The 13,798-nt window shown below is 45.8% G+C and overlaps 1 protein-coding gene and 1 pseudogene across 3 annotated transcripts in view; one reads left to right on the forward strand and one right to left on the reverse strand.

Moving 5' to 3' along the window:
• The window catches only part of LOC147020382 (uncharacterized), a 38,827-nt gene that overhangs the window by 5,641 nt on the left and 19,388 nt on the right, over positions 1-13,798 (reverse strand). For 2 of the 3 annotated variants that reach the window (XR_015061807.1, XR_015061806.1), the window contains 3 exons: positions 13,502-13,703; positions 13,232-13,367; positions 3,334-6,330 (listed from right to left, as the gene is read on the reverse strand). Coding sequence is in view for 1 of the 3 variants with exons in the window: in XM_085895707.1 (XP_085751833.1) it covers positions 6,288-6,330; positions 13,232-13,367; positions 13,502-13,703 (381 nt within the window). In the remaining 2 variants the exon portion in view is untranslated. Of the gene's footprint in view, positions 1-3,333; positions 6,331-13,231; positions 13,368-13,501; positions 13,704-13,798 lie in introns of those variants that run through there. The other variant, XM_085895707.1, reaches the window with a different exon arrangement.
• Positions 1,097-2,239, forward strand: LOC147020383 (uncharacterized; annotated as a pseudogene).

Consider the following 13,798-nt stretch of genomic DNA (forward strand, 5'->3'; position numbering starts at 1 on the left):
ATCAGAAATATCTCTTCTTCACTACTATCATCCAAAACAGCCTGTCTACCTCAAATGTGATGCCATTCTTCAAGGACTTGGTGCAACATTGCTTCAGGTCCATGGAAACCAATGGAAGCCCATGGCATACTCAACCAAATCCCGAACAGATACTGAACAACGTTATGGTTGCAATGAACATGAACTAATGACTGTCATGAATGCAATGAACATTTCTGCACCCACCTCTATGGTCTATTGTTGGCTTAATGTTTGGGGTAGTGGGCTTTGGATCCTTGGGTCCTGAGTTCAAATCCGCTGAGCAGTTGAATTAATACCAGGTGTGGGTTAACTCGGCCTGTCATTCTTCCAAGGTCGGCAAAATGAGTGCCAGCATGCTGGTATAGTGTGTCAGAGTGGCGACCCATCCAGGTTTGTGCTCAATAGCCAAGGAGACTGCTTAAGCAGCATCAACGCTCTGCACAGAATATGGTCCCAATCTCCTCTTGTATGGTCACATGTTAATTGTGCTCGCCGATCCTAAACCATTGCTGATGATCATTGACAAGCCATTGATCGCTGCCCCACTGCGATTGCAACAAATGCTTGTCAGACTCCAAGGGTGTAATTTTACAATGGAGTACCGCCCTGGTGCAGACAATTCGCTTGCCGATGGCCTATCCCACCTTCCTACTCCACTTAATACAACAACAATTGACTTGGAATTGCCTGTGGATTTTTGTCCACTTCTCTTCTAAGAAGTTTTCTCTGCAACAACAGGAAGCAGTTCGTGACTCTGACCCGAGTTAACTTCGAGACTATATTATCAGTGGATGGCCAGACTATCTGAAGGACCTTTCGGAGGCTCTTAGGACATAGTGGAATTTTTTGTGTGAGTTGACAATTAAAGGTGAGAGAGTCATTATACCAAAGAGTATGAGAAACGACATTCTTAAGAAACCTCACTCAGGCCATTTTGGACATGAGAAAGCCAAACTGCTGGCTAAGGTCACTGCGCACTGCTACAACATTAAGAAGGACATTGTTCGGCATGTGGACTGCTGCCCTTCCTGCAAGCGACAGCGGAAATCTCAACTGCCTGAACCACTACAGCAACATGACATTCTGCTCCGAACATGGAGTAAAGTCGGTTGTGACCTGTTCTACTTCGATGCAGCTGTGTCTTGTCATCGCAGATAGTTATTCAAAAATTCCTATTATCTGCAAACTATCAGAGTCCACCCCTAGCTGAACGATCATTGTGACCATGGGACAGATATTTTCTGAGTTTGGAATTCATGATATGTTTATGAGTGACATTGGTCCTCATTTCTCCAGTGCAGAATTTCGTTCATTTTCTGGGAAATGGAATTTTGAACAAATCACATCATCCCCAACATGCCCAAAATCTAATGGATTCATTGAGCATGAAGTCGAGACAGTGAAATCCATCCTTTTACAATCAAAAAGTGCAAGAAATGATTTTCATCTTGCAGTGCCAGCTTGGATTTCCATCCCAGTGAGCTCCAACTTGGCAAATCCTGCTCAACTGCAAATGGGCAGAAAAGTCAAATAGCTGGTACCGACCAGAATCGTTAACACGCATCATCATGACAACCTCATCCACGCAGAGCTGGAGAAGCACTCACTGCTCCGCACAAAAACTCCACCACGATAGGCATGCTCCAGCACACGAAATATCCTGCCTCTACCCTGGACAACGAGTTCGCGTTCAGAACCACAACACTCATTGTTGGGAGCCGACCACTGTTCTCTCTGCAGGTGAAGAGCCACGTTCACATTTGCTTGCATCACCAAATGGTCAAACACTCCGACGCAACCAAATTCAAATTCAAGAGCTAGCAGCGTGTGCTGCGATGCCCCCATCAATCTTCGAGCCAAAACAATATTTTAAACCCACAGTGAGCGGGAACAGTGAACCATCTGCAAGGTCTAGTATTGAACCTGTGAAGCATGACTGTGACGTCACTCACACTACCAGAGCAGAGATAGTTCGTCAGTCTCCCCAGTCTGTGCCAATTCTCGTCACATGTTGTCTGCTTCATGGGACCTGAGAACTGTCCATATGAGGTCTGGTCGAGCTGTGAAAACACCACGTCGTCTTGATCAACAAACCCTTTGTTTATCTGATGTTTGCATTTATACACTTTGGTTATCTGATGTTTACAGATTTGGATTACTGCATTCGTGTTATTATGATCTAATGACACATTGGAGCGATGTAATGGTATCACATTAGTTGCGATTTTTACTTTATTAGTTTTATTTGTGTGGGAAAGGGAAATCTGTTCTTGTGTATGGCATCTTTGGCAACTGGGTAGCTATCATTTCTTGAAGCACTGCTTTGCCACTGATGCTGTGCCCCTCTACCAGTGAACTGGTACTCATTTCACCAACCTCAGAAGGATGACAGGCTGAGTCAAACCCATCTGGTGTTAATTCAGCGGCAAACGGGACTCAAACTCAGGATCCGAAGATCCCAAGTCAGCCACCCTAACCACTGAGCCAACACCAAGATCTTGAGACTCCTGTTTGGTACTTCAGTCATACTAACAGATTTATACTTTTGATGAAGGCCTTATTCACATTATTACCTCCGCCACCGAAGGTGAAGGAGGTTATGTTTTCACTCATTTCTGTCCGTTTGTCTGTGTGCAAGATATCTCAAGAAGTTGTGGACAGATCCAGATGAAACTTTGTGGACAGGTGCGGTGTGTGACAAGGATGAACTGATTACTTGTTTTTTGATGAAGATCCGGATCTGGATCTGACTTCTCGAATTTTTAAAGTGATTCTTCACCATTGTCAGATAGGCTCAAAAACGATATAAAGCATGATATCTCAAAAATGTATTGGGCCTGATATGTTCTCATGGATCAAGCATTACGTGGTGGAGGTATGCGCTCTACCGAGTACCCTTCTAGTTCAGCACTGAGCTGCTCAGAATGGACTAGGCCCAGCCAAGAATACTGAGGAGTGAATCTGCTTGAGAAGCCATTTTGACGGTTTCCGGTCTGCATGGGTACGCAGTCGCAGGAGCATGACGCCATGATGATTTGCGTGCTTGAATAAACGATCGTTCTCTTCAAACATTGTGTCTTTATATCTTCTTCATCAGAACTTCACATGTGTTATTATAAGAACCAATGAGAGGGAGGTGTAGAGAGACGGGTGATATGTGACAAGACGTGTGTTTCCATCATCCCCATATTCGATTTAACTCTGATGAGTGAACGAGGTGTTAAAGTGCAGAGTGGTTGTTAATACATGGAGCCCGTCGTAATCAGGTTGCTTAAAACTCCTGCAGATTGTTTGTTGATAAAAAAAACTTACTTTGAGCTCTTTAATCATCTGGACGGACCATTGTACAGAGGACACCGCGACGGGAATCGAAGAATCGACAGAGGCGAAGGATGAGGTGAACACTCGTGAGTTGTGCCAGCAGGACTGGGACAATGGGTGGTGGAAATAACTCAACGTGGGAATCGGAGTTGAACATTACACGTAATGGTGAACTTCCTCATTCGACTTTGTTTCTGTTTGTTCGACTTTGTATCTGTTAAATACAAGTTTCAAAAACGTTACGCTGTTGATGTGGTCATTGTAACCCCACCCAGAAGACACAGACAACTACTGACAAATATCGTATTTGAATGTGAGCTGACCTGTATGTTTGTCCAGACTCGTGAAGCTGAAAGCTTGGTTGTAGTCGTTAGATGACGTGGAGTCCTGCACCACAAACAGCACATGCACACCAAAGGGCAGGAAACCCTGAAAGGTGTGTGTATCACCCCCACCTCTGACGCACACCAGCAGAACGACCAGAAGAGGTGACAGGACTGAAATACCTGTTGTGGCCAGAAAAAGGTTCGTCCAGAGCCAATGCTCCACATCAATGCCAGGGGGCTCAGAGCACACTGTATTCAGCACTCGCTCAACTCCGCTTGGACCCCGTCTGGCCCACAGCTGAACTAGCCTGAGCTGGACTGACAACAAAATAAACCCACCATCGAACGGAAAGGTGTCAAGGAATTAATAGCCAGACAAGAGAACAACCAGAACAGAGAGAGCCCAGACTGGACGTGTGTGCAGGCTTTTATGGGTTCCCGTGACGCCCTGCCCGATCTTCCCCGCTCTGATTGGCATTTTAGTGGTCAATCAAGGGGAATCCCTCCCCTGAGCCTCTTTATTCATTCTCAAATGTTTGGCGAATTGTTCGGGGCTCACCCTTCTCACCAAATCCTGCACCTTTACGGTGTCGCAAGCCCGAACCTCCTCATAAGAAGACATTTAGGACAGATCACAAAGGAAAGAACATTAACAAGGGTTTTAAGTGTAACATGGATTTCGAGACAAACATGAGGGAGGGAATACGATTGCTTGCTCGACAAATATCGACGCATAATCATATTTCACAATGATGTTCCCTCACGCTTACACAAAACATGCACGATGGAAATAACCATTTCTAAACGATATAATCTTCACCCCTAAAAGCAATTTCTGCAACAATCCTGTAATGGACTTGATCTCCCGAACAGTCTATGCAAGATGGTCATAGAATTTACTCCCAAGATGCCGAGTGAGGCAAAATTGTACCTGCAGGAATGATCCGGCAGGATGTGGTTCTGCTTTATTAATTTAACAATGTGAATATTTCAGCATGTGTGGTTAAACAGGGTGATTTAGTTACACCTGAGGATGAAATTGCAGCTCGAAATACGCAGCACTCGTTTCAAAAGCAACACAGGTTTACTAAATAATTGGGATGGGGAGATGGGAAGCAAAAATGGAATCAAACAACACTGTGATGATTGATCAGCATGCTTAACTGGTTGTAACAATTACGTGTTTGTCATAATACTACCTTAACATGGACATATTCAATTGGAACACAGGATGGAAGAGAATGTGTGTGTGTGTGTGTGTGTGTGTGTGTGTGTGTGTGTGTGTGTGTGTGTGTGTGTGTGTGTGTGTGTGTGTGTGTGTGTGTGTGTGTGTGTGTGTGTGTGTGTGTCTTCTCTTAAGCACTGACAGGCACGACACAGGCATGGCCTCAAAAGCCTCTACAGATATGGTCTCATCTTTATATCTTCAGACTGGCTGTCTATGCTGTGCCGATGACTGTTACTCACTCTCTGGTGGAAGAGGTGGGTCTCAGTCGTGTGGCGTGCTCTTAGGGGATCCTGGGTTATGAGTGACCGAAGGCTCAGTGCTCCAGGCTATGAATCATTGGCTTAAACAGACCGGGTGGGGCATTTATATCTGACACATTTATTAGTGCTATAAAAAAATTAATGAACATCATAATAACTGCATAAAGCACATGCTTGGGAAGCAAATAGATCAAAGATTATGCTGAGATGTAACGCAGTGACTTTAAATGTACATCTGGCCAATGGGACCCATTGGAATTGTTGCATTCCTGATGGCGAATCAGCACAATGTCCATTACTGCATGCAATGTGCCTTGAGCAACAGTGTGGATGGTTGCAGTGATGTTTGCCTTCAATTATTTGATACATGCTGGTGAATTCTCATCTTTCGGTCATGGTGTTCCGTCATTCCAAACTTTGAGACATCACCTGCAACAAAATATGAGCGACGCCCTTACTGCTTCCTGCCAAAATGATGACAATATAAATGCCTCACCCTGTATATGCAGTCCTCTGCCTCCCACCGCCCACTGCCATGACAGTCTTGGTGATGCGCTCGTTTCTTTGTTCACAAACTCAATGTCAATTGTGTCTCATACTCGTTTATTTACCGAGGTGATCACAGATGATGTCATGCATGTATCAAGTCTGTGATATTTTGTTCTTGATATTAGTCTCCTCTTTAAAGTTTGTGAATTGGGGTAGGTTTTTATTCTCACTCCAAGGTTTATCAACATAGTAATTATACCATGGTCAGACATTTGGAGATGATAGGGAAAATGCTTGAGAACTGAACTTCCACTATCAAGAACATTCTGAATTTACAAAAACTTTTTCATATAAAACATTATTACTAAATATTTGAAACCTGGATGTCCTGTGAAGAGTGTGACTGAAACATCTCAGCACTGTGTCATGGAGGGTGAGTGCACTCATGAACTGGGTTGGGTTGAGGCGGTGTGGATAAAGCACAGGCATCATGGGCCAATTGTCCTCCTCTTGTGACAAGTTAACATCGTATTATGTTCCTGTAACATCTACATTATTGTGCTCAAGATCTGATGCCAGAGATGTCTGAACTCCACCATAGTCTCCATCATTCTGTCCATTGCTAGACGCTCAAGCATTCATTCATATCATTTCCTCTGCAGTATTATTTTCTCTCCAGCAGAACCTGTTAAATGGACAGATTGTGGAAATTAAGAGTCAAACTGGAAACACGTGTTTCATAAAAATGATGTTAGGGTGGAAAATATAACTAATTAGGAAAAATATTTAAACAAACAATAACAAACATCATCGTGAAATGTACGAAACTGTAAAGGGGAGGGAGGGAGAGAGGAGGCAGGGGATAGAGAGAAGGGGTAGGGAGAGTAAGGAGGCAGGGGAGGAAGTGAGGGGGTAGGGGAGAGTGAGTCGGCAGGGGAGGGAGTGAGAAGGCAGGGGAGGGAGTGAGAAGGCAGGGGAGGGAGTGAGAAGGCAGTGGAGGGAGTGAGAAGGCAGGGGAGGGAGTGAGAAGGCAGGGGAGGGAGTGAGAAGGCAGGGGAAGGAGTGAGAAGGCAGGGGAGGGAGTGGGGTGTAGGGAGAGAGAGAGAGAGGAGGAAGGGGAGGCAGAGAGTTGGGGGGGGAGAGAGAGGAGGCAGGGGGAGACGGAGAGGGGATAGGGGAGAGAGAAAGAGTGTCTGACCGAGTGACGATTGTGAAGTTGGAAATTGAAGGGGTGATGATGAATGTCATTAATGCATATTCCGGGCAAGTGGGGTGTGAGATGCAAGAGAAAGAAGATTTCTGGGGTGAGTGAGATGAAGTGGTGGAGAGTGTATCCAAGGAAGAAAGAGTGGTGATTGGAGCGGATTTCAATGGGCATGTTGGGGATGGGAAGAGAGATTATTAGGAAGTGATGGGTAGGTACGGTGTCAACGAGAGGAATGTGGAAGGGTAGATGGTGGTGGATTTTGAAAAAAGAATGGAAATGGCAGTGGTAAATATGTATTTTAAGAAGGAGAAGCACAGGGTGACGTAAAAGAGTGGAGGAAGGTGCACACAGGTGGACTATGTCTGAAGCAGGAGATGCATCCTGAAAGGGATTGGAGACTGTAAGGTGGTGAGAGGGAAGAGTGTAGCTGGACAGCATTGGATAGTGGTTTGCAGGATGATTTTGGAGGTGAGGTTGAGGAAGAGAGTGAGGGCTGAACCAAGGACCAGATGGTGGAAACTGAAGGAGGAAGACAATGTGAAATTCAGGGAGGAGGTGAGACAAGTGTTGGATGGTGGTAAAGAGGTGTGGGACGACCGGGTAACTCCTACAGAAGTGGTGAGGGAGATAGCTAGGAAGGTACTTGGTGTGACATCTGGACAGAGGAAGGAAGATAAGGAGACTTGGTGGTGGAACGAGGAAGTACAGGAAAGTATAAGGAGGAAGAGGTTGGTGAAAAATAATTGGGAAAGCCAGAGAGATGAAGAGAGTAGACAGGAGTACAATGAGTTGTGGCACAAGGTGAAGAGAGAGTTGGGGAAGGCTAAGGAAAAGGCATCTGGCGAGCTTTATGAGAAGTTGGATACAAAGGAAGGGGAAAAGGATTTGTACCGATTGGCCAGACAGAGGGACCAAGCTGGGAAGGATGTACTACAGGTTAGGGTGATAAAGGATGTAGATGGAAATGTGCTGACAAGCGAGGAGAGTGTGTTGAGAATGTGGATGGAGTACTTTGAGGAGCTGATGAATGAAGAAATTACCCCCGGTTGGGGGTGACGGTCATCTTTGTTTTGACCGTATCACATCGACGACTTTTCCAACTTTTAAGACACGTGACTCAATAACCAGGACGAGTTTTAAAAAAATCGGCCCAACCAAATTTAGATATTATTCCATGTTATCAGAATCTGAAGAAATTTTGAAGATCGGATCACAAACGGAGGATATAGATTTTGAAAATGGATGATTTCGCAACTTTGGAGTGGCCTTGACCTTGACCTTTACCTACAATTGTGTCAAAACTCATACCGTCGTGCATCACTCATCGACCCCTACCGACGTACCAAGTTTCATCAAGATCGTGCGAATTTTTTTTGACAGTATCACATCGAGGATTTTTCTAAATTGAAGACACGTGACTCGATAACCAGGAAGAATTTCAAAAAATCAGCCTGACAGAATTTAGACATTGTTCCATGTGATCAGAATCCGAAGGAATTTCGAAGATCGGATAATAAACGGCGGAGAAGATAGATTTTGAAAATGGATGATTTCGCAACTTTGGAATGACCTTGACGTTGACCTTCAATTGGGTCAACAGTCACACCATCATGCATCCCTTATCGACATCTACCCACCTACCAAATATCAAGAAAATCGAAAGAAAAAAATTGGAACGTATGTACATCGAGACTGGCTAAATTCGGTAATCTCGTTAGAGTGACCTAAGAGAGAGAGAGAGAGAGAGAGAGAGAGAGAGAGAGAGAGAGAGAGAGAGAGAGAGAGAGAGAGAGAGAGAGAGAGAGAGAGAGAGAGAGAGAGAGAGAGAGATGACGAGAGAGAGAGAGAGAGAGAGAGAGAGAGAGAGAGAGAGAGAGAGAGAGAGACGACGAGAGAGAGAGAGAGAGAGAGAGAGAGAGAGAGAGAGAGAGAAAGAGAGAGAGAGAGAGAGAGACAGACAGAGACAGAGACAGAGAGTTGGCTGAGGTGGAGATAGTGAATCAGGAAGTGCGGTGGAGATAGTGAATCAGGAAGTGCGGTGGATTAGTGAGGATGAAGTGAGGATAACTATGAAGAGTAGAAAGGCGGTTTTACCCAGATGAAAGGCGGTTGGCCCAGTGGATACATGGAAATGTTTCGGAGTGATGGCAGTGGAGTTTTTAACCAGATTGTTTAATAAAATCTTGGAAAGTGAGAGGATGCCTGAGGAGTGTTGAGGAAGTGTACTGGTACCGATTTTTTCAGAACAAGGGTGATGTGCAGAGCTGTGGTAACTACAGAGGTATAAAGTTGATAAGCCACACCATAAAGTTATGGGAAAGAGTAGTGGATGTTCAGTTGAGAGGAGAGGTGATGATTTGTGAGCAGCAATTTGGTTTTATGACAGGAAAGAGCACTGCAGATGCGATGTTTGCTTTGAGAGTGTTGATGGAGAAGTATAGGGAAGGCCAGAAGGAGTTGCATTGTGAGTTTGTGGATTTAGAGAAAGCTTATGACAGGGTGCCAAGAGAGGAGTTGTGGTATTGTATGAGGAAGTCGGGAGTGGTAGAGAAGTATGTGAGGGTGGTGCAGGATATGTAAGAGGACAGTGTGACAGCGGTGACGTGTGGGCAAGAGTCCTCTTGTGGGTTAGGAGTCCTACCGGACCGGTTTAAGGTAGAGGTGAGATTGCATCAAGGATCGGCTCTGAGCCCTTTCCTGTTTGAAATGGTGATGGACAGGTTGGCGGACGAGATCAGACAGGAGTCTCCATGGACTACGATGTTTGCAGATGACATCGTGATCTGTAGTGAGAGTCGGGAGCAGGCTGAGAGGTGGAGGTACACACTGGAGAGAAGTGGAATGAAAGTCAGTAGGACTAAGATGGAATACATGTGCCTAACTGAGAGGGAGGGTGGCGAAATGGTGCGTTTGCAAGGAGTTGAGGTGGTGAAGGTGGATGGTTTAAACAATTGGGATCAACTGTCCAAAGGAACAGAGAGTGTGGTAGAGAAGTGAAGAAGAGAGTGCAGGCAGGATGGAGTGGGTTGAGAAGAGTTTCAGGAGTGCTTTGTAATAGAAGGGTATCTGAAAGAGTGAAAGGGAAAGTATACACGACGGTAGTGAGACCTGCTCTGTTGTCAGGTTTGGAGACAAAGTGAGAGAGGTGAGATTGAGATGGTTTGGACACGTGGAGAGGAGGGATGCAGGGTATATTGGGATAAGGATGCAGAGGATGGAGCTGCCATGAAGGAAAAGAAGAGGAAGGCCAAAGAGGAGGTTTATGGATGTGGTGAGGGTGGACATGCAGGTGGTTGGTGTGACAATGGAATATGTGGGGGACAGAGCGAAATGGAGACAGATGATCCGCTGTGGCAACCCCAAACGGGAGCAGCCAAAATAAGGAGAGAGAGGAGGCAGGGGAGGCAGAGAGGGGTTAGGGGGAGAGGTGACAGAGTGGGAGAGAGGGGGTATGCGAGAGTGAGAAGGGCGGGGAGACAGGGAGGGGGTAAGGGAGACAGAAGAGGCAGTGGAGGCAGATAGGGGATAGAGGAGAGAAGAGGCAGGGGAGGGAGAGAGGGGGTATGGAAGAGAGAGGACCCAGAGCAGGCAGAGAAGGGGTAGGGGAGAGAGGGGAGGCAGTGGAGGAAGAGAGCATGTCGGGGAGAGAGAGGCAGGGGAGGAAGATAAGGTGTCGGGGGAGAAGAGGCATGGGAGGGAGAGAGGGGGTGTGGAAGAGAAAGGATTTAGAGGAGGCAGAGAGGTGGTAGGGGAGAGAGTGGAGGCAGGGGAGGGAGAGAGGGAGTAGGGAGGAGAGAGGAGGTAGTGGAGGGAGAGAAGGGGTAGTGGAGAGCGAGAAGGCAGGGGAGTGAGGGGCAGGGGAGAGAGAGGAGGCAGATGGGGGAAGGGGAGAGAGAAAATGAAGGGGAGAGCAAGAAGGCAGGGGAGGCAGATAGTGGGTTGGGAAGAGAGAGGAGGCCGTTTCTTCTGCTTAATCGTGGGGATGGCATCCTCTCTCGATCTTGGCGGGTAACAAGATCGAGCCTTCTCTGTTATTTTATAACAGAACTCTGTGAAATTAAATCTCACACTCTCACTATGTCTCTTCGAAAGGACCGTTTACAAAACCCCCCCATCCACTTTCTCAACAATCCTCTGGAAGAAGTCTTTTCTTTCAAGCTTCTGGGTCTCACTATCTGCCATGACCTTTCCTGGGAAAGTCACATTTCCAACCTTGCCTCAAAAGCCAGTCGCCGACTGGGAATCCTCCGTCGTGCAAAGTCCTTCCTCGGCCCTCTTGAGCTCCTGACCACTTACAAAGCTTTTGTCCGTAGCCTGATGGAGTACTGCTCTCCCCTCTGGGCTGGTGCTCCTGCCTCCCACCTTTCTCGACTTCATGCTGTCGAAACCAAGGCTTTTAAGATCATTGGCATCTCCCGCAATGAAGCTGAGTCTTTGGGCCTCTCACTCAATCACCGCAGGTTGGTCGGTGGTCTTTCTGTCTTCTACCGACTCCTCTCCAGCCTTGCCCCCCCTGCTCTCTCTGCGATTTGTCCCAACCACATTTCCACAGGGCGCTCAAGGTCCGCCAACAACCCCCTTCTGGTAAAACTACCAAAATCACGAATCACTGCTCATCTTCACTCTTTCATTCCTCTTTTTTCCCGCCTTTGGAATAAACTTCCTCACTCTATTCTTTCCCATTCTTCCCTCCAGGCTTTCAAAACAGCTGTTCACCACCACCTCTTATCTTCCCCCATCCAAATCCTCGATCTTTTCTACCCCGATAATCCACCCAAGCCCACTTCCTTCAATTCTCCTGCTTTCCTTCCTGAAAGTCCCTTTGATGTCCATCTTCCCCTCGCCATGTTCCCCGTCCCATCCCCATCCCTCTCCCTTCCACAGTTCACCTGTGTCTGTTCCCCAATGTTTTGTCCCTTCCACTCCCGCCCCTCTTGTCTCATGCCTCCTTGCTGTGAGTTGTGTGTTAGCTCTCATACGAGCCTCGACCAAGGTATACAAAAAAAAAAAAAAAAAAAAATGTTTTTAGCACAAAAGCGAATAATTTGTCGGCCCGATCCACACTCGGGTATTTCGGACAAACCGCATACAATTTCTGGAAATCCGGGTCTTTCGGCCATTGGTACAGCATGAAACCATCACTGTTTGTATTACTACAAGCACCAAGGACACGTCAACTCGGAATATTTGTGAATAATCGAAAATTATTTGCTGCTTGAGTTAAATCGTACCGAAATGTAACCCATAAACAATATGGAAGTCGCACTCGCCTTCATGGTGTGACGTCATAGCTCAGCTGAGGATGAAGAAGATTTCGACTTTTAATTACAAATTTACCAACTTTATCATTCAGAAATCAGAAAAAGACACATCATATCAATTTTGTGGGGTTTCAAGGGATAGATGAGCGTCGAGGTGGTCTTAGCATTTGGGTTCCTCTTTATGAAGGCATTTGATAAGGTAGCAACATCGGAGGTTATTCGCCAAGGTGAGGGCTCATGGAGTGGCTGGTCAGGAAGCTAAATCGATTACAAACTGGTTTGGTGATAGGATGAAAAGAGTGGCTGTGAGTGGGAGGATGTTTTGCTTGGACGATGTAAGAAGTGGGGTACCTCATGGATCATTACTCGGACCATTACTGTTCATTATTTACATCAACGATTTGGTTAATGGGGTAAAAAGTAAGCTTTCCAAATTTGCAAATCACACAAAGCTTGGAGGTGAGGTGGATAGCAGAGCGGGTGGTGATCAGATTCCGCAAAGTATTGATACTTATATAGATTGGGCAAAAGATTGGAAGATGTAATTTAGCCTGAGCAAGTGTAAGGTGTTGGGGATGGGAAAGAATAATGAAAATAGAGATTCCAGGATGCAAGGGGTAATTTTGGAGCATGTCACACAGGAGAAGTATCTGGGGGTGGCAATAGATATGGGAGGTAAGCAGGCAGCACAGTGCCAGGCAGCCACAGATAAAGCAAATACGGTTTTTGGTTGTATTCAGAGGAGGATCATTTATAAATCAGAAGAGGTGGTGTTACCATTGCACAGGAATTTAGTGAGGGTCACATCTGAAATTGTGTGTGCAGTTTTGGTCATCACAACTCAGGAAGGGCATATGCCATGGAGAGGTTGCATCGCAGGGCTACCAGATTGATTCTGGGCCAAGCTCGACTTAGATATGAGGAGGGGCTGAAGGCGAATGAGGGGAATGTGGGAAGGTATGGGGTGGGGTGGGAGTCCAGAGGGAGGAGGTGTGGTGGGAGAAAAGACGGAGGGGAGGAAGGACCCAGCCTTACCTGGCAACACCAGGTACCTTTGCAAGTTGTGAATAAGGAAAAGGACCAAGATCGTTTTGGAAGAACTCATTAATTGTTCTCACCTTCCATTTCGTTTGAACAAATGCAGGAAAACATCAACAGCAACACCAACGACAAGAAGAGTCACAAGTACAGCAATAGCAACAATGTGACTTGAACATTCCTGGGTTGGTGGAACTGTGGTTACGAAAGGTCGACCTGTTGTTTCGAGAGATAGAAAAAAATTCCAAACAGAACAAGTTCAGAATCACCATTCATGTTACTTCATTATTAGTATTCGTATTAAAATGAAAACATTATAGTGAATTTTACAAAACATACAAGACGTTCACCTGTGACATTGAGATTCACCAACACGAGCTCCTCTACAAAACCACGAGTAAGAATGTGGATACTTTCACACATGTACTCTCCTGAATCGTTGAAATGAAGATCCTTGATTGAAATGGATGCGTTTCCATCCGTTAAATTTCCAATGAACTCCACTCGTTTATGGAAATGAGTAACAAAGCCAGCAAAGTACTCGATAATAATCTGTGGAGACGATATTATTAAACACCGGAGGGGACCGATTAACAAGTGTGTAACAACAAATTACTCGCCACAATACACTCACTGACTGCAAAGTA

This window comes from Eptatretus burgeri, chromosome 9 (assembly GCF_056783735.1).
Source record: "Eptatretus burgeri isolate ZD-2024b chromosome 9, Ebu_testis_v1, whole genome shotgun sequence".
NCBI lineage: Eukaryota > Metazoa > Chordata > Myxini > Myxiniformes > Myxinidae > Eptatretus > Eptatretus burgeri.